The sequence below is a fragment of the Micropterus salmoides genome, unplaced genomic scaffold, assembly GCF_014851395.1.
Source record: "Micropterus salmoides isolate LMB-PRFRI ecotype aquatic unplaced genomic scaffold, ASM1485139v1 Ms_hic_scaffold_7, whole genome shotgun sequence".
NCBI classification, from domain to species: domain Eukaryota; kingdom Metazoa; phylum Chordata; class Actinopteri; order Centrarchiformes; family Centrarchidae; genus Micropterus; species Micropterus salmoides.
In genome coordinates, this window is record NW_024044459.1 from 8721513 (window position 1) to 8741735 (window position 20223).

Sequence of the window (20223 nt, forward strand, 5' to 3'; positions counted from 1 at the left end):
TTTGACAGTAGCTGTTAAGGAAGATAGGGGCATTTCCCACCTACATTATCCTGTCTGCTCCAGAGGCGTGAACATTAAAAGCTTCCATTAACAGGCTCTTGTCTCTCACCTCTGGGCCACAGCTGCCCAAGTTTTATCTTGTCCCAATGTTGGTGAAGTCAGTCATACACAACTAAAAAATTTAAAAAAGTCTTCTTAAATTTCATCAAGTCTGGGATGAAAAACATTAAAAGCTGGAGCTACTCATACTTTAATAAACAACAGAGAGATTTGTGAAGACACAGATTCACTCTGTGCAGAAAATTCTTTAACATTTAAAGCCAAGTTGGGAATGTTTAAGTATTTTCAGAGATCATTACAGTCCAAACTCTGAAGTGTAGTTTAGGAGCAGAGTTTCTCCCTGGAGCTGATTTGATGCTGTAAAACCTCAGATGTGTTCTGATTTTAGACTTTGTACATAACTTACATCCGATAGTAAGTCTTTTGAACTGCTGCTTTATGGATGTTGTCTTAACATCTTCCCCTCAGAGCGTTATAAAACTTCCCTTCCTGTTTTCCTGCTATAAAACCAGCCGCAGACACCTACTTTACTGAGCGTAATCATTAGCTGGGCAGAGAAAGAAAAACTCAGCCTGCGCCATGCGACTCGTGAGACCCTGAAACATCCCACCGGGTGTACTTCCACACCACCCACTGCGCCAAAGTCAGCATTTCCAGGAAATCAGACGAGTAACGCTCCGCCCTATTACTCTGATTGAAGGAGGTTTATTTAAAGCGAGTCCTGTGACGCCCCGGTGAAGCCCCGAGCTCACGTCAGCACTATAAATAGCAGAACGGCCGCAGAAGCCCGGACTCTGACCTCAGATAAGCAGCCCCTCAGTGCTGCGCAGGCTGGACGAACTGGCAGCCTAATTAGCCACCTAATGAGCGTGGGAACACTCTTCCCCATTTACAACCATACCAACACTACTACTACCGCCGCTGCTGCTACACAGCACATGGAACATCAAAGTCTGCCCCCGGGCGGAAATTGTGGGCTCAGCGCTGAGAAATATCAAGACATCCTCAAATTCATCTCTTCCTCCCTCCCTCACTCTCTGTTTCTGCCAGTCTGGGAATATTCTTTATTTTTCTCTCCCTCCTTTGTTCGTGCCCACTGAGTGTTTATTCCTCCCCTCTATAATGCATAAACTTTCTCCCAACAGAATTAGTTGGTTTACACAAACGTGTGGCCGCTCACACAAGTTTCCCCCGATAATTAAAGCGTATTGATCAGAGAATAAATGGTATTGTTGCTACGTGTTCTCCACTGACTGCAGAGTTCTGTTGCTTTACCAATACAGTGATGTGCCCTTATTCTGTCTGGGGTGTGTGTGTGTGTGTGTGTGTGTTTTTCAGTATGCATTGCGCCTCCTAGCCTTTGGACAGCTTTACAAGGTCTTGAATATGGATCCTCTCCCCGCCAGCAAGCCCTCACCAAGGCTGTTAGAAGGTGTGTGTTCAGTTGTGTGTGTGTGTGTGTGTGTGTGTGTGTTTTTTCATGTGAATGTGTGAGTTTGACTTCATGCCGTTGTGTGTGTGTGTGTGTGTGTGTGTGCATCATTTCTGTTTTCATCTGTGTGTACCCATGTGTGTCTGTCATGTGTTTATTTTCCTATTTTTATCTCCATTCTATGTTCTTTTCTTCTTTCAGCCCCGCTGTATAAAGCAGCTTTCATACTCTCCTGTTTAGATACATTCCAAATGAAGATAATGATGATAATAATATGTTTAGATAACCTGTGTGTGACTTCTCTCTCAGTCTGTGTGGGATGTGGGATGTTTCAGGTGATCAGTCTGTCTGTTTCCACTCTGCAGGCGGCTGTCAGAAAAGGCTTCGGGAGGACGTCGGGTCAGATGACAGAGACTTCATCAAAAGGATGAAAGGTGACTTTCACCATCGGCTTGCTTGTTTCAAAGAATCACAGTTTGCTCAGATGATCTAAATCCTCTTCCTCCCACTTCTGAAACCCTAGAAACACTGCAGTTGATTAGTAAAGATGTTGGAATACAAAGAACTAAAGGCAGGCTGATAAATCTGGCTAATAGTTGCCTTTTTATATCTATCTACATTAGGAGTGTGACAAGACACTTAAGCCACGAGACGAGATTCGAAAATTTGAGCATTAAACACTTTATTTCCTGTATTCTGATGAATTTTTCTGCACCAGTTTATGGTGATTCTTTTGTTTTATAAAGAGAAACACAAAATTCAGGTGGCACGTGACGATTCAAACTCTATAGCCTAATTATAACAGAATATAAGTCAGTGCATCAGTTTCTCTTGTAGATCAACTAATTTAATATCATCCCTGCTGATTCATGATTTAGTCTTCTCTCCTCTTTGTGTCGTTGTTTGGGGGAGCAACCTCTTTAAATGTGACTGTGGCACTTTTTCACCATAACGACAAATTATTTAATTTTAATTTAGTTATAAACTCCTGGCCTTTAATAGCTCCTGTGTTTCAGCAGATTTTCTCCTCATTGTCAAAACTTTCTGCACATTCAGAATCTCTCCCACATATCTGTGTTCTCTGACATGTCCAGTCATAATATTACCAGACTAAGGTCATCATTTAATGAGAAGTCTACCTGCCCTTTACTGTGCTGTGCATTACATTTTTGATCCGCTGGTAACGTTATCCCCTTCAGACTGTTTGACCGACGCAGTTTGGGACCACATGTTGCATGTAAAACTAAAAGTAAATGAAACACAAAACTGTGGAGCTCACAGTCCCAAGCAGAGCAGATTAATTGCATGTTGATTGGCAAATGCAATTAATATCAATATATCAATATGAATTTTATTTATATAGCACACATAAAACAACCAAGGTTGACCAAGGTGCTTCACAGGTTAAATGCAGTGTGTTGTCGGATGATTTTGTGTTGTATTGCAGCTAAATGTTCCAACAATCCTTCAATTTACCACCAGTGTGCGCTTTCCCAGTGAAATAAATGAAGGGGGGAGTTTATTAACACAGTGCTAATGTCAGTCGGCAGCACCAGGCTGTCCATCGGGAGAATTCTCGATGGCCTGGCCGGCTGATTGGCTCGGAGTGTCAGGCCAGCAGTAAAAATGCAAAATTAAATGTGTAAATCAGAGTTAAAAAACAATGCGTGGCAGCTACAGTCACTCAGAACTATAGACCGCCAGCCAGTGTGTGGAGGTGAGGGTGCATTAAAAGGAGAAAAGCTCTGCAGGAAAGTGACGCTAAATCCTGCAAATTAAAGTTACAAAGAGCAAGGTACCGCAGCGCTGCTCTCAGCCCGTCATTAAAAACTCCTCAGAATGAATAAATGGCATCAACACTTGATCATGCTTCAGGAAAGTAGGAGATTAGTCTGCATGGCAATAATGGTGAAACTACAGAGCTAGCTATCCAGAGCATCCAGAGCTTCATGATGATCAACAAAAGTCCAGTTAGGAAATGCTTGTTCCAAATGTGTCAAAACATTGTATATATGAATATTTATTCCTGTAGCCTTCATTATGGAAGTGACCAGCTCTTGAAACTGAAGACACTCAGCTGTGTAGCGTTAGATTCCCGGCCTGAATTATTACCCCAGCCCAGTCCTGTTTGCGTGAACACTGACTCTGTTTGGACTCCTTGTTGAGTGCATATCCAATGTTTGTGTCCCCTGATGCTTTTTAAGATGCCGTTTCAACATAATAAGATTGAAAACTGTGTTTTTTTTATTTAGAAGGGAAACAGCATGAATGAATGAACCTGTATTGGTCCCATCATGTGTAGGCTGAATTCACTTAGTGTTTGCCTCTTAAAAGCAGATGAATGGATATTGATTGAGGATTTTGTAGCTCAGTTGTAAGTAATGACAAAGACAAAAGGCCCTGGTGTTTTGTGTGTGTGTGTGTGTGTGTGTGCGCTTGACAGCTGTAAACTACAGTTGACTGTAAACAAGGTGCTTTCTGACAGACTTTGTGTAAAAGGTGGAAAAGTGAGTCAGTGGAGCAGAAAGCAGCGAGGCTAAGCTTTTCTTAGAAATCAGGACGCTCTGCTTGAGAGGATCAAAACGGCCTGTCAGGTTAAAATGGCATCCTGCTGTCAGACAGAATTCACCTCAATCTCTGGATCAAGGCAGAGAAAGCCCCTGACCCTGCATGAATGTGATCCATTGTAGGCCATGTTTGAAATTCAGCAGTCATGTCTGATATCTTCACAAGATCATAATAGTTCAGTTTAGTGCATTGAATTGTCACCAGCTCAGCCCATCACTGCATCATTCACCTTATCAGCCAGTTGCATGAAACGGGTCAAAAAACAAGTTAAAAGTCTGCAGGGAGCCGATGCAGCCGTGACTTTTCAGTGAAACGTTTCCTCGCAGCAGAAAAATGTGTAAGGTTATCAGATTTCCAATAGCTGTGAGTGAGGGGAAAAACGTTGGACAGCTAAGCTGCCGGAGCTGAAAGAGACATTTACTTATTATCAGGTTATCAGGAACGGATCTGCTCCTGTGTTCAGGCTAGAAAAGGTCTGCGTGTCACTGTCTTCATGTCCAGGTCTTCATCAGGACGTAAAAGAGAGCTTTATTCAGCTTGGGAAAGTCTGATTGTTGATAATATTAACAGCTATATATTGGAGGAGAAACAGGTTAGGACTATATTCATCCCCAGGGGGGTAATTCACATGTTACACGGCAGCAGCACAGAGACACGATAAAACACACAACAAAATAAACAATAAAATAAGAAATTAAAGACATTCGAGAGGTGAGATTAAAAAAGCAACTGATATACATTACAATAGTTACAAAAGAGATGCCGGTGTTCTAAAAACAACAGGGAAATAGTTACTGTAGTTTCTCTGCTGATTCGGCCCTTTTACAGTCAAGTAGACAGTCTAACTCTGAACACACAGACATGATACACTCATATTTTTATTTTCAGCCTGACACTTTCTGAGGACATCATCGACTCAAATGTCCATCGTGAATAAACATCCATAAATCTGCTTATAAATAATTTAACGCTCCTCACAATTTTCCCTAAATTTGGCCCAAATTGGACGACAGGATGACACGGGGTGTCACAGTTGTCTCGATAGCCATGATGTGTGAGCTATATATAAGTATAAGTATGTAGGTATAGGTATGACTAATAAATAAAATACACATAATAATAATAATAATATCTGTTGTTTAAACTATATGTAATACACACACTATACAGTAATAATTCAATCCTATGAAGTATATCTAATAGAAATGGAAGAGAATTATGTATGTATGTGAGTATGTGCTGCCTTCAGATCTGCCAAAAACTGTACCAAGGGAGAAAACGAAAACTTCAACCAAAGTAAACAGTCGGCTACTGTCTCCGTTCTCGGTCCTCCACCTTCTCCACCTTCTCCCTCTCTCCGTCTCTCCCTCTCTGTCCTGTCTGTCGGTGTCACAGTAATTAAATCGGCCCTCCCTGAGACCGTCGTCCCCAGCGACTCTCATCTGCTTCCAGTTCAATGGAGGTGACGGGAGGCAGAGATAGAGAGGGATTAATACTGCAGGCGGCTGCCGCACAATTATCTCACCGCCTCCCACCATATACACACACACACACACACTGTGAATTAACACCTCCCCCTCTCTCCCCCAGCACCTGTCCATCAGCACCTTCACATTCATGTTCTTACGCAGCGCCTGCATCCATATTCATACTGAACCACACTTCAGTCTAAAGTGCCTGAAGCTCACAGTCGTTACACACAGTGACTGCAGGACCAGCAGGAAGTATTCTCTCAGTGATACCCTGTTATACAGAAGGTGACGTTTGTAGAATGACTATTACAGTAGTTATCTCATTTTGTTTATCGCTATGTTAAAGTTATTTATTAAAGTATTCAAAAGCACGCTATTAACTCGTCTCTGACAGACTGACTCACAATATAAGATTTTTTATAGAATACCGTAAAACTTCAAATTAAAGCCTAGTCCCAGTTTGGAGTGTTGATATGCATTTTCACAAATAACCTCCATGGATATTATGTATCATAGCAACCAAAGCGTCAGCACCCTAGTGCTCCCAGCTAAGCGTTTTCAGAAAAGCAGCTGGCGTTTTAAGCTGGAAAAAAAATACTTTGGTGGACACAGGCCCTTAAGCAAATAAAAGCCCTGGCTATTAATTATAAACTGTAGAAGTTTTACACTATTATTCTACAGCGATGATAATACTGAATTATTAGCCCAAGTGTTGTCAAGTCCATCGTTGATTAAAAACAGTAACTTAAGTTTTGCGTTGAAATTTTCAGCAAGATAAGTCTGTTTGTCCACTCTAGTTGGAGGTGTTAGCCTTCTCTTGGACTTAGCAGAAATGTTTCATAGTATCACATATATTAGGGCTGCACGATTATGTCCAAATTGATAATCACAATTATTTTGATTTACAGTATATTGAGATCACAATTATTTATCACGATTATTCATTAATTTTAGCGACAACATATTTTTATTGTACTTTAAAATAAAAAATTTAAAAGTAATGGGCAACTGTTCTCACGTCCATGACGTGCTGCATTTCTGCTAATGTACAAATCTTTGCACTTAAAATTAGACTGATCCTTAAAGTGTATCATCTCCTACAAGCAAAATATAAATAACACTTTTACCCGTAGTCCACTAAGTCCGGCTACTGCTGCGCCACGGTTTTGTCTGCACAGCGTTAACTTCGACTGGAAGCGTCTCAGACACACTGCAACGGCTCTCTGCGACCCAAATTAGTTTGTTGTCTGCGAGGCTGCATCTCCCACAGGGAACATTTCAGAATCAGAGCGTTTGCCTGCCTGATTTTGTTGACATGTTCAAATTTTGTTGATCTGGTAGTTATGCTTCTTGTGCTTCTTCTATTGATTGTTGATTATTAAAATTGACTAGATTCTCTATGTTGTTCTGTATGACTTCCTGCCCAGCTATGTGCAGCTTGACGCGTCTTCCGTCAAAAATCCGTCAGAAATAGAGTGGAGCCGGGAGCTGCATCTGGCACACTCCTGGGACATGCTGCGTCTGATACTGATACTGATACTAATACTCCCAAGCACATGCAGACTTACCGAAACTAGACCCTCGCCACTTCCACTCCGTCGCAGAGTGAACTCTACTCTGGTCAGAGTCAGCCTCACAGCCAAATCGAGCTCCCTAACCTGCGTAGGGTTTAAATACAGCCGCCAACTTTCAGACTAACTATCCTCTCCCCAGCATAAATAGGATCTGATGTCACCGCTGCACTCATTGCTATAATACTTGTATCAAATAAACGGTTGTATTAAGATTCAGGTTTGATGATGAGGAAAAGGAAACTGAAAGCATTTGTTATTTATTTTGTGTCTGTTTATGAACCAAATTATTTTGGTTCGATTTCAAATATTTCTTTAAGACTACACCTTTAGATATTTACGAAATAAAGAAATATTATATTCTTTTATGAAAAGATTGATATTCACTGTCAAAGAAAAGTCTAGATATTTGAACCGCTTTATCTAATAGCCTATAAAAATATTACATTCACAAATACTACATTTCTAAATAAATCAAACATTATATTGAAGCATTATAAGAACTTAAAACCGTTAATGTATAAAGACTTATTCATTATATATAAAGACTATTTTTCATTAATGCCTTTACATGATCCCCCTGTGTATCTAGTTGTGCCATGTTCTGTTGACTGTTAATGTAACATTAGGCTATTTTGTTTTGGCTGAATACGATGAGATGAATACAATTCAATAAAAACAACAGTTGTATTGTCGTAGCATTTTTTATTAAACACAATCCTTTGTATAGTAATCCTTTGGGCTACGTTGTTAACCTGTGAATGGTGATATGAAATGTTAGTGTAGTTTTGGAATATAAGAATCCTACATGTTAACCGGCAAAGTCTCATAGAATTCAACTTTTAAAGAAAGGTCCCCCATCGTGCAGCAAAGGCTGTCCTTCAGCAAGCCGGTATCCATGCTCACTCGGCATTGGAGGGTTTAACAACCCACTACCACTCCACCCTCATTGGTTTCGGATGGCACTCAATGTGGCCGACCCTCTGCATGAACGCACAAACAGAGTGGAAGTAGGTAGGGGGAGGAAGTAGCAACCAGTTTCGCTGTCTACTCTGGACTGTAGCAGCAGGAGGGTGCACACGCAGCCAAATCGGCACCTTGGCTGTAAGTTTAGGAAGCGCTTGATTTGATGTGCAGCAGAGTTTTCCATGAGCGGAGCACACATTTTAAACGGCGATATCGATCATGTTCATTTAATTGTGGGAAGCTAAAATCGTAATAGCGATCAATATTCAATTAATTGTGCAGCTCTAACGTATATACAAACATACATGCACTGTACATATATATATTTTTCCAGACAACTAGAAATCCACAGTTTGTTTTCTGTGAGTGTTCATAATTTCAGAAGCTGCTTTGTTTCAAATATGTTAAACGTTTTCAGTTTGTCCAACATTTTATGAAATGTATTTGGAGATTACAGCAGAAGTAAATCTCTTAAATGCAACCATTCCAAAGAAACAAAAACTTTCCTACAGAAACCTGATGGAGAAACCTCTTCCTTATGGAGCTGACTGCGCAGAGGCCTGTCCACATACTTTCGGCCATCCCTTTGGCTTCTTTCAGTGTAAAACATCAGTTTTAAGGCTGGTAAATATTAAGGAGCTTTGTGCAGTTTAGAGACAGACATTATTACAGGATTTTGCAACAGTAACATTTTTAGAACGACCTGCTGTTGCTGGTCGGAGCCGTTATGTCGATTTCCTCTTATATAATCAGACCTGCAAAAACAGAGGTATCTTAAACCTGTAAAACCTTCAGAAAGAGCAGCGGTCAAGTCTGGTGCCCATTAACATCTAACTTCACACCAGAAGCCTTATAGAACATCTGACCTCTCTGACTTGAAAGTGGGAAAAGCAGAAATGAAGTTTATGAAGTTCTATTTCTAAACACACAGTAATATCGAAGGTTAGGGCTGTTTGCAGCTCTTAGGTCTCATTTCAATTCAGCTCATCTGTTATTCCAAAGTGTTTACAGACTCAACAAAGTAAAGCTAATCTTTTGTATCTTGAAAGCAAAGTCAAACTTTCAAGCATTTATTATGGAGACAGTCAGCAGTTCTTTTATAATCGATGTCACCAAGTGTCACGGTTTCATTTTCAATTTATTTGTGAGATATTACTGCTCAGGAGCCGTGGGGAAGCAGAGAGCTCTCCTCATCTCTTGTCAGTGTGGAGGTGTGAAGTGGCGTCAGTGTAACACCGCGGGCAGTGTTCTCACAGTCCCATCACTTGGTTATTAACAGTGAGGGAGCTCGGCGAATGAAATGGCTTCCGAGGCTCCTGGTTCTGTACTGATGAGTGAAGTCAGCACTCACATATTACTTACTACTTATTTTGGAGGATTGACAAGTTCAGCACGTATTTTGAGATTGTTAATGTTTTCTTCGCTCTGAAATTGAGTTTGTCTGCAGATTCTTTTACATGTTGAGAAGTTTTTTAACATTAAATGCTGTGATGCTTTTTGCATCATAATACAATTTAAAGGACCATACCAAAGCTTTTGCATGTTTTATCCAATTTACTACCGATGTCATAGCAGCAAAGCATTAAGCTGTAATATAAACTGTTGTTAGAAACTTGAGTACATTTTTTTTTTACTGTTCCCGGCAGCATTTATTTCCTTAATATCAAAATCTATTAGCATATTCTTGAAACTTGCTCGGGTTGTAAAATCGATCACAGTGAACATCAAGTCAGACGAAATCACAATGAATGCGGACGGATGTTGGTTGTTTTGGTTTAACCCTCTCAAACAGTGATTGTCAAATTTTTAGTTTTAGGCCTCCATCATGAACCAATTTCATTTTTAGTGTTCATTGCAAACACTTTTGAGGTAATTAGTAACAAATCGTTGAACATAATTGTTTTGAAATAACATTATCGAGAACATGAAGTGTATGCTTCCTTTCACTTTTACCTGCAGTACTGTTGCGCAAATGCAAAAAATGCTTCATGAAAAAATTCTAAAATTTGCCCATCTTATATGTAATTTGTTGCTTCTCTGTCTAACTTCACCTTCGCTTGATATATTTTCCCTTCTGTGGAAATCATTGAAGTACACAAGAGTGTGGTCATTGGTGTTCATACTGTACAGGAATTAATGGACATCATTGCCCACCTGGAACTGTAGAAATATGTATAAATGTATATCTGAACATGTAACACTCATGCATTTAAAAATGGTCAGCAGAAATATAAAGTACACATGATATGTAGTTAAGCAGCTAAAATTTGAAAAGAAATTCTTGACTTAAAGTTGTGTCCTGCATTATTGCTATCATCCCCCCCCCCCCCAAAGCGGTTTTAGCGAGTGCCAAAGGACAATCACCAGCGCCAAAAGAATATATATATATATCTAATCTTTGAGTTTGTACTATGAACCAATGAAGAGAAATGGTCATCACAGTACAATCACACAGTTCTTTGTGTTTCTAAAGCAGTTGTTGGATTTTTAATCTGTCCATAAAATACGAACGTTGACTCTTTCTCACATACGGACTTAAAAGCACCCAGCTAATGTGTGCATCTCTCTCCTCCTTCAGTCCTGGACTGGAGGATGATGGATCCAAACCACCCCATGAACGCTCTGATGCGTCTAAATCAGATCCACCCAGGCCTTCAGTACCGCATGCTGTCCCAGTCCGGCCCGGTGCACGCTCCAGTCTTCACTATGTCTGTGGACATCCAGGGAACCACCTACCAGGCGACCGGGAACTCTAAGAGAACCGCCAAGCTCCAAGTAGCCCTCAAGGTATATTTAAGTTCAAACTGTTACATGAAACTTAAAAAAATCTTTGAGATCTGGGAGTTGTAGTTTATCATCTTCAGGATAGAAGCAAAAAACAAATATAGATTAAAATGTAGATGTTTGTTATCTCCCAGACACATTCGCATCTAAATGAGCGCAACTTACTGTCACTCAGCTCCTAGATAACACTAACACATGAGTTATTAGGTCACTTCAGATGTGGAAGGAATCAGTTACATTTGAGAGAGGCAGTGGAAGTTTTTAAAATGGTTTGCAGATGACCCAGGATTTACACCTGCTGTAGTAAGCATGACAAAAGATTTGCAGATTGGACCTCCAGTGGGCTCACGGCATATATTGTACTCTCGGAAGCCAAAACACAACAAGGAGTTTCCAGGAGCTTAATTCAGTTTGCTGAATCAAATTTACTGTAAGTGTAACAGTAGAAAAAGGGATTATAGTTTATATAAAAAGATATTTATACGAGATTAGGAGGAGGGAACTTATCAAAAGGTTGTTTTGATGAAACTATACTTAAGCCTTCACCAACTTAATGAAGAAAATATATTCAGTGTTACAGCAAAAATGAGAAACAGATGAGGAGGAGTTAATGGTCAGTGAGAAACAACCAGCTCTCCTTCATGGAATGAATTTAGCTGAAAGATTGTTATTCTACTCCTCCACCCAAAAGAAGTCTTATTCAGATCAGACTGACTGCTGGAGATCTGGTGGGAGCAAATACGCAAATCATTTCCATATATTCTGGAGTTTGTCTCTCTGTGGACTAAAATTCATCCTAGAAACCGTCCCTGTAACCAAAATAAGTTTTAGTTTTGAGAAACCTGAATGAAGGAAGAATAATAAATATTTGTTGATATATCAGTGGCTTGTAGGAAATCACCAACTAAGAAATGTGTTGATGATCGGGTTGACCTGGTGTACAATATTTATTCATGTAATGGAGAGAATGACGTTCAACTTGAGAAGCCAGAAGGAGATATTTGTTGAAAACTTGTCAACCTTCAGACCGGACTTTGTGTAAATGGGCATGTGGTAGTAGGTAATGCAGCATGATTCTTCAGGGTGCTGATTCACCAAATTATAAACGAGTTAGGTAGACAGTATAGCTAACTCAAAAGCTGTGACCCAATTCCACACCACAGTACATACTAACTGTACACAGTGTGTATAAACGAATCTTTAGAGTATGCTGCTTTCACCATTAGTACACAAGAAATCAGTATAGTTTCCTGTTTTATATTATATATATTATATTACGTTAGTCATCAAACTGCTATTAGAAAGCAGAAAGCAACATTTGATCTTGTTTTGTTTATTTGTTCTTTCTGGAGCTGTTTCGCCACCAGTCACAATTTATCTGAATGTGCTCCTCCATTTAATTTGTGCATTGCATTGTGGGACATTGATGTCCATACAGCAGTTTTAAAATCAGTCCACAGAATGACTTTTAGCCTCACTAGCGGCTCTAGAGATGTCGGTTTCCGATCACTTTGGTCCTGACTGAAGTATCTCAGCAACTATCGCATTGGTGTGAAATTTTGTTCCTTGGCGTTCCCCAGAGGATGAATCGCTGTGACATCACGTCCAGCATCACCATGAGATTGGCATTTGGGGTTTTAAATAAAATGTATTGACGACGGTAGCTATACTTGTTGTTTAGTGCTAATAAGCAAATTTTAACAGGCCAACACATTAAATTAAGATGGTTGCTCAGTATGGTAAACACTATACCTGCTAAACGTCAGCATGTTAGGATTGTCATTGTGAGCATTTCACTCAAAGCATTGCTGCACCTGAATGCAGCCTCACAGAGCTACTAGCCTGTCTACAGACTCTAGGTCTTGTTTGAGTATATTTTATTACTGTTTTATGTTTAATGCCATGCACAAGGGAACTGGAGGCGTGACTCACATCTGGAAAAAAAAAAAAACTAATTTTGTGTAAAACACAAGTATGTTCTTTGTTTGTACACTAACTTCTAAAACCAAAACCATGTACTACAGTGATTACTAAGTAGTACAATTTCTATAAGGATGCGATATGGAATTAGGACTCAGCTAGCTACTGACTCCATGACAGCATTACACTTCACATTTGTATCACCCAAAGCATGATGGGAATTGTAGTGCCATAATTTAGAACATAACAAATGGAATTAAGAAAAACCAGTACCCATGACTAAATACATGAAAATTTGCTTATTTACTCCCTAGCATTACCAAGGCTGACACACATTCATACATTGATATGAACACTGAATCTCTGTGTTTTCAAAACCTTTAGACTTACAGGCAAAAAATACAGAAGTCTCTTGCAACATAGTGGTATGTCCGAGAACTCTTTTAAATCGATGAGAGAACAGAGATTGTTGTTTTTGTGACAAAGCTTTTGTTGAACTTGTTAAGTTTGACTGCTCACACTTTTCTCTTCTTCACACACATTTATTCATTCAGCTACTCTTTCACACTTCAGATCTGCACTTCAGTACAGCCAGTCTTTGTGTTGTTGTTGTTGCTGATGGCCGCTTTGTAGCCTCTCTGTAGCAGCTGTTGGGTGGTTGAGTGCCTTGCTCAAGGACAGCTCAGTCATAGATGACGGGAATGTGATTCATTTTCCCGTCTGTGGTGAGTTCAGGCACGGTCAGGGAATTAGAGAATTTACTGGTTGTTTTTCTAATGAGGTGGTTGTCTGAATGCAGTAGAGACCAGACTTTTAAAATGTTTACTGATGTTTTCTGAACGCTGTGTTTTGTCGTCCTGCGCCGGACGTGTTGTTCCCTCCTCAGGCGCTGCAGGCTCTGGGCTACGTGCTCGGCAGCGAGGCCGACGTGGACTCGCTGAGCGCCGACGAGAAGTCAGATGGCGAAGGCAAGAACGACAGGATGTCCACCAGCTCCAGCTCCACCTCCATCACCTCCTCCACAGACACACAGGAGGTGGGGCGCACGCACACACAGAGTAAAACACTGGGATTATTAACACGTACACGTGAGGAGTAGCTGGACAGTGGCCTTTTGTGAAATGTCAGTGTACTTGTGATGGAGATTTATCACAATAACACTTCAGTGAGGTTAATTTAAAATTTAGAATAATTTCAAGTGTTGTCCTGCCGAAACAAACAACAAGTGTCAAATAAAGTCATCTACCTCTGTTTAAGTAGAGGTTTTTGTTTGTTTTGAGCGATCAACACTTGTTCCCACACAGGTTGAATGCACTTGTCCTGTTTCTGAGGCTTTACCAGCAGGAATCACTCAATATTCTTTTGGGAAATTATGTTTGCTGTATATAAGACAGCATAATCTCATCTTGGTATGTTTAGTTAAAAAATAGTAATAATAATCTGTATATTTAGAGCACTTCATAAAGTGTTTAACAGAGTAAAAAGAATACTGATAGACAGTAACAAATAACTAAAACACCTAAATAAAAATATAATTTAATACAAAACATGTGCTTTTCTCTTTGATTTTATTTGAAACATTTTAAGAGGCCTGATGAGGTCAAACGTTTTAGTTGTTAACAAGAAGAGAACAGATTAATATCTAACAAATAGTCCTGCAGAATTGTGTTCTATATTTTTTACTCATTTGCAGCTGTCTCTATAACCTCGGGTGAGGAACCTCTGCCTCATAGGTGATTAAAATCATTTGAAAACTGATTCTAAAACAAACTTGGATCCAGTGTGATGAAGCTGAAACTGGAGGCAAGTCACTTTATAGACCTTCTTCCTCGTCTCGTCTCCATGTTAAAATCTACAATACTAATAATAATATTAAACATGTTTAATTTAGCATTTTTCAAAACAAGGTTACAAAGTGCTTTACCAAAAAAATATTTAAAAAAACAGTCAGGTCAAAGAACAGCTAATACGAAACATGACAACATAAAGAAGCAAAGGAGCTTCTGAAAGGATGAGCATTAATAATAAAGATTTGTTTTCTTACATGATAGACTATAAATCCGAGCCTGACTGGTTGATATTATTAGCTTATCACAGATATACTAGTATCATTCAACATGTTGGCCTATAAGTCATTTATGTTTCGTCTAAGTACATTTTTACACTGTAAAATGTCCCGCTCACTACACATCTCTGTCAGTTATCAGTTGGGCTTTACTGTAAACGCAGACTTGAATTTGTTGGTCGTTAAAAATAATATTGTTTGGATTTTTTTGATACATTTTGCTATTGAAGTGAAACGATAGTGATTTTGGTTTTTGGCTGTATTGTCAGTAAATCACATTCTTTCAGATTGTTAGGCTGCGTTCAAAATTATTATTCAGTCTGTTTCTGTGCACACATACTCTTCATGTTGCATAATTTGACAGGACTTAAAGGAAATCTTGTTTTAACTTTGGGGAAACGAGCACTTTAGTACATCTTGGAATATATAACAGATGTAAGGCCTGCGTTACTGACTCTCACTCTCTCTCACTCTCTCTCTCTGTGTAGTCCAGAGCTCCAGGTCCGATTCTGACGGCGGGAGGGAAAAACCCAGTGATGGAGCTGAATGAGAAACGCCGGGGCCTCAAATACGAGCTGATATCAGAGAGCGGCAGCAGCTATGACAAACGCTTCATCATAGAGGTACGAAAACACACACACACACACAAACCCACGCTACTCCCTTTCATAGATTTCCTGTCTTCCTTTCAGAGAGTCTTATTAGGAATTGATGAGGGAACGTGGGAACGTTTGATGTTTGGCACTTCCTGCATATCAATACATTTTCACACATCTCAAAATGCCACAAAGACAGGAAACTGATTTTATCCTGTGAAATGAGTCTGAATCACACTGAACATTTATTTGTTACACATAGTTTGTACAAATAAAATGTTTCCAGCCTAAATGCATTAAAAAGATTAGGCACCAGGTTCCTGTTTCCTTTGAGAATTATTTCTCTGTTGCAGAGTTTTGCTCGTATGAGTATGTATGTATGTTTTAAGTCAGATTCACCAAACTGCACAAGTCTGTCATAAATCATTTTTTTCAGCCTGTTCATGAAGAGGAGAGTGTTTGTGAGATTTAATTATTAGCATTATCGACGCCACTAAAATAGCGTCATTCACAAAAATATTTTATCATCAGAAAATATACATTTTGCCATTAAAGTGGTAGTTAAATATATTTTATTTTAGTTCATTTCTGTATCATATTTGAACTCCAAGTTCATTCAGATTAAGGGAAACCAACATAGTTTTCTAAAGCACAAGATGATGTCAAATATACCTGATGGTCTAGACCTGCTCTACATGAAAAGCGCTATAATATAATTGTTGTTGTGAATTGGTGCTATATAAACAAAATTTAATTGAATTGAATTACTGTCACATAAGATAAAGAAATACAGCAGATATTCATTATTTATTTTCTTTTACTTTATTGATCCCCTAAGGGGAAATTTGTTCCTGAGCCAAGTCCCCACAGACTGAGCTACTGCTGCTAAACTGACGAGAAGCTGGAACCAGACAATGTTTTTGCTTTAAAAATGTCAAAGTTAACTGATTGTCAAATTGTTTTCGTTAAATGTTTCTGTCAATCAGCTAATTGATTATTAGTTTTAGCTCTAATTCTATTATTCAACTACTCGTTTCAGCCCCACTGAGCAACAAGCATTAGATTTTATACAAACTTCATCACAATCTGAAACAGTTTTATTGCCAAGTAGTTTTTACTCATGCATGGAATTTGCTTTGGTGAGGGATTTGCAGAGGACACCTTCTTCTCTCTGTTGTGACAGGTGGAGGTGGACAAGCAGGTTTTTCGGGGGACGGGTCCCAATAAGAAAGTAGCTAAAGCCAGCGCAGCACTAGCCGCCCTGAACAGCCTGTTCTCTGGCTCCAAATCTACGAGCAACAAGAAGAAACGGCCCAACAACCCTCCTGTGAGTAAAGTGCTGCTGCAGTCCGCCTAATATTTTACTGCGTCACGTACAGTGCTGATGTGTACTGCATGTGTGTTTATGTAGCTAAAGCGACCCATAGCCTCGGTGCTGACCCTCCCGGCTCTCGCTGCCAGACCTCCACGAGTTCCCGTCATCCCCAGAGCCCCATACATCAGCACCCCACCCACACATGGATACATCCCCCCAGGTGTGTCTATGACAAACCACCTAACACACCTCACACAGCAGCTCTGCAATTTCACATCAGGAAAGTACAAGTTTGATAAAGCCTGTTTTTTGTGTGTGTTCTACATGATTTATAAGCAACAGACTGGGGGGAAAGAACCAGTTATATTTCAGAATATAAACATTGTGGCTTATTTTTTGGCAATTAAGTGTTTAAAGGAATAGGTTTTAATTTTTAATAATGCTAATTCTTTGAGAGGATTAACATTTGATGGTTTATTGTTCATTGATTGACATTTATCAAGCAAAAACACCAAACCAGTCATCCTCCGGGAACTTACTATGAGCATTTTACAAAGTAACTGATTCTTAATAAATCAGTACACTAATGAAAATAATTGTTAATCTAATTGAAATTGTTCTTTAGGACAAAAAAAATATTTCTATTTATAAGATGTTTGTTTGCATTTATGTAGAGGTCATTATGAGTGATGCCCAGAGAGTGCAGGGCTTCTCTAGGGTTCATCATCTGAATATGTTGTTTTACTGTCTGAAAGAAATCTTAAAATACACATAGTGATAGACAATCATAAGACAATACAGTGTTTGGATGAGTTTTGGAGATCTCCTGTGGAGTTGTACAAATTAAAAAAGCTGTAGATCGTCCCATTCAACTGGAGGAGTTTGTGTAATTAAACTGTATCATACATTCTCTAATTTTCCTCACAGGTTTTGGTGCTCCTTATGGTTACAGCCCTGCAGGCGCCCTCCCTCCCTACGGTAAACACGGCCACTCGTATCTGTTCAAAATTTAATAATCAATCCATTTGATTTTGTCATCACTACAACCCAACATTTGAGTTCTTTTTTTTCTTTTTCTTTGCTCTTCTTCAGGTTTTCCCTCCAGAATGCCCTCAGTAGTTTTCCCAGTCATCAGATTTCCCACAACATACCCCGTCACCCACCTCTACCCCTATTAGGACCCTCCCTCACCTCACCTCACCTCACCTCACCTCACAGGAAGTCACTTGTTATATACTTGTTGTATTATATCCTGACTTTTTCTGTGTGTTCACAACGGAAGCTTAGAAACCTAAAACCAGGCACTGGAATCCACAAACTTTTGACCAGAACCCTCAAACATCATCACACCATGAAGTTGTCAGCCAGATTGTGTGACAGTGTCATTACTCGGTGTGTGAACAAAGAGTGACAAATAAGCTGTTTTGATCATCAAACCATTATGCAATGAAAAACTGAGTTCAGCATTTAGTGAGCTGCAGTGTGTGAAAGACTGGTCAGGTAAATATTTCACTGCAGGGATGTAGGGTACTAAATGAAAATCTACTAGAGGAAACAGATTAACCACCCACCATAGGAAACACCAGTCATACACTGAAATACGTGAACTGAAAAATCTGTCATTAAAAGGACCTAAAAAAAATAACTAGCCACTCAAGAGAACTAAAAAAAATCCAACACAGACTATTAAGTATCTCTTGTTAGGAAATAAATCAACATACACCATGTCAAAGTAAGCAAACTAAATGTAGGGAGCTAACAACCAAACATCCTCTGTTGGAAACTTGCACAGTTCTACTACTGTGGCTGGTTTTTGTTTTAGTTCCCAACATGATAGTTCCTTAAACTAAATATCCACAAAGACAAACTAACTGAATAAACAGGGAACTAACTGAAAAACCCAACTACTAGATATTCAAGGCCAAACCCCTTTTAGGAGCCTCACCTCACAGGAAGTCACTCGTTATGGCACTGGTTTATGAATTACAATGATGAACCAACAAAATAAACAGCTGAATATTCAAACTATCAATGTCGGACACTAAATTAATACTAATAGAACCAAACAAAACAAAATTGATATCAACTGTAAGGAATTAAATATCCTGTGGTGGACTGTTTCTTTAACTCCACCACAGGATATTTAATTCCTTACAGTTGACATCAATTTTGTTTTGTTTGTTACATATTATACTAGAATATTATTTTAAGTTCCATACAATGACTAACTAAATATTCAGTGTAGGGAACTAAACTTCCTGTGTCACAGAACTGACTCAACATCCACAATACCAAACTAAATTAACAGCCACTATAGGGAGCTAAACGTAGGCAACTAAAATATCCATTGTAAAGGCCTTAACATACTTTGTTGGGAACTAAAGAAACACCTACCATACACAGACCACTAAATAAAGAATGTTGTAGCTAAACATCCACTGTATGGGAACTAACTCAACATCCACCCCAGCAAACTAAAACCAGTCCCTGTAGGGAAGTAAAGAAATACACTGTCACTATAGGGAACTAGGAAACATGCACTAACTACTAAATATCCAATGTAGGGAACTTAATAAATATGAACTAAAGAAACATCCACCGTAGGAAACAAAGTAGATACGTAGATAGAAAACAGATAACATATAGACTGAAAAATGTAATTACTCAGAGAGCTTCTTTATCAAAACATGAACTCTTACTTTAATAGTCACTTATGAATGTGAACATTATTTTGTATTTTAATTTCTCTGTTATATTAGATATTTAAAGTTTCTGTGGAGATAAAAAAACAGGTTTACAATAATCGGTTGCACTGACGAACCTTTCTTTTCCTTTTGTTTGGATATCGAATGTCCAAGTTTACAGTTGCCGTTTAGTGTTTGAGCTGTTGAGCCATGTTGTGTTGAGTTAAAATACTTTCTTTTCAGAGAGAGATTTTATTTTGACCTGTTTGTAGGTTATATTCTGTTTAAATAAATGGATATTTTTGTCAACAGCTGAGTAACTTGTGGTTCGTAGTTTTATCATGATCTAAACTCATTTTATCCACACATTCAGGTAAGATTGTCACCTCACTTTCAAAAAGGAATATTGCCTCTAAAAGTATATAGTATTTGACATACATATAGTTTAGTATTTTACAGTACGCAAGCTGTTTGTTGTTTGTGGAATGTAAAGTTATGTTAGTGCAGGTCATCCATCGTTGTTTCTGCTCTCCACTTCCTCAGTTGTATCATTCAAACGTCAAACAGCTTCAATCCTGATCCATGACTGTGAATTCAGCCACACATAAAAACACTTATCTTTTACCGCACGTGTGCACTGAGAAGCTGTTAAAGGATGATTCCAGTTTATTATTTATACTTGAATCTTATTTTAAACGCTCTGGCCATTGTACACACTAGGATAATTGCTGAGATGTGGGAGTACAACGACGTCAGTAGACGTTGAGAAACAGAAGCAGTCAGATGTTCA

At 39.0% G+C, this 20223-nt stretch overlaps 1 protein-coding gene across 3 annotated transcripts in view; it reads left to right on the plus strand.

Annotated features, from left to right (window-relative positions):
• Positions 1 to 20223, plus strand: part of LOC119891888 (spermatid perinuclear RNA-binding protein-like) — an 81007-nt gene that overhangs the window by 55662 nt on the left and 5122 nt on the right. Inside the window, exons 10-18 of one of the 3 annotated variants that reach the window (XM_038703857.1) lie at positions 1399 to 1492; positions 1858 to 1926; positions 10648 to 10856; positions 13660 to 13809; positions 15327 to 15461; positions 16618 to 16761; positions 16846 to 16969; positions 17677 to 17727; positions 17842 to 19749. In XM_038703857.1, the coding sequence (XP_038559785.1) occupies positions 1399 to 1492; positions 1858 to 1926; positions 10648 to 10856; positions 13660 to 13809; positions 15327 to 15461; positions 16618 to 16761; positions 16846 to 16969; positions 17677 to 17727; positions 17842 to 17927 (1062 nt within the window). In that variant the 3' untranslated portion in view covers positions 17928 to 19749. Of the gene's footprint in view, positions 1 to 1398; positions 1493 to 1857; positions 1927 to 10647; positions 10857 to 13659; positions 13810 to 15326; positions 15462 to 16617; positions 16762 to 16845; positions 16970 to 17676; positions 17728 to 17841; positions 19750 to 20223 lie in introns of those variants that run through there. The other 2 variants (XM_038703856.1, XM_038703858.1) reach the window with 2 other exon arrangements.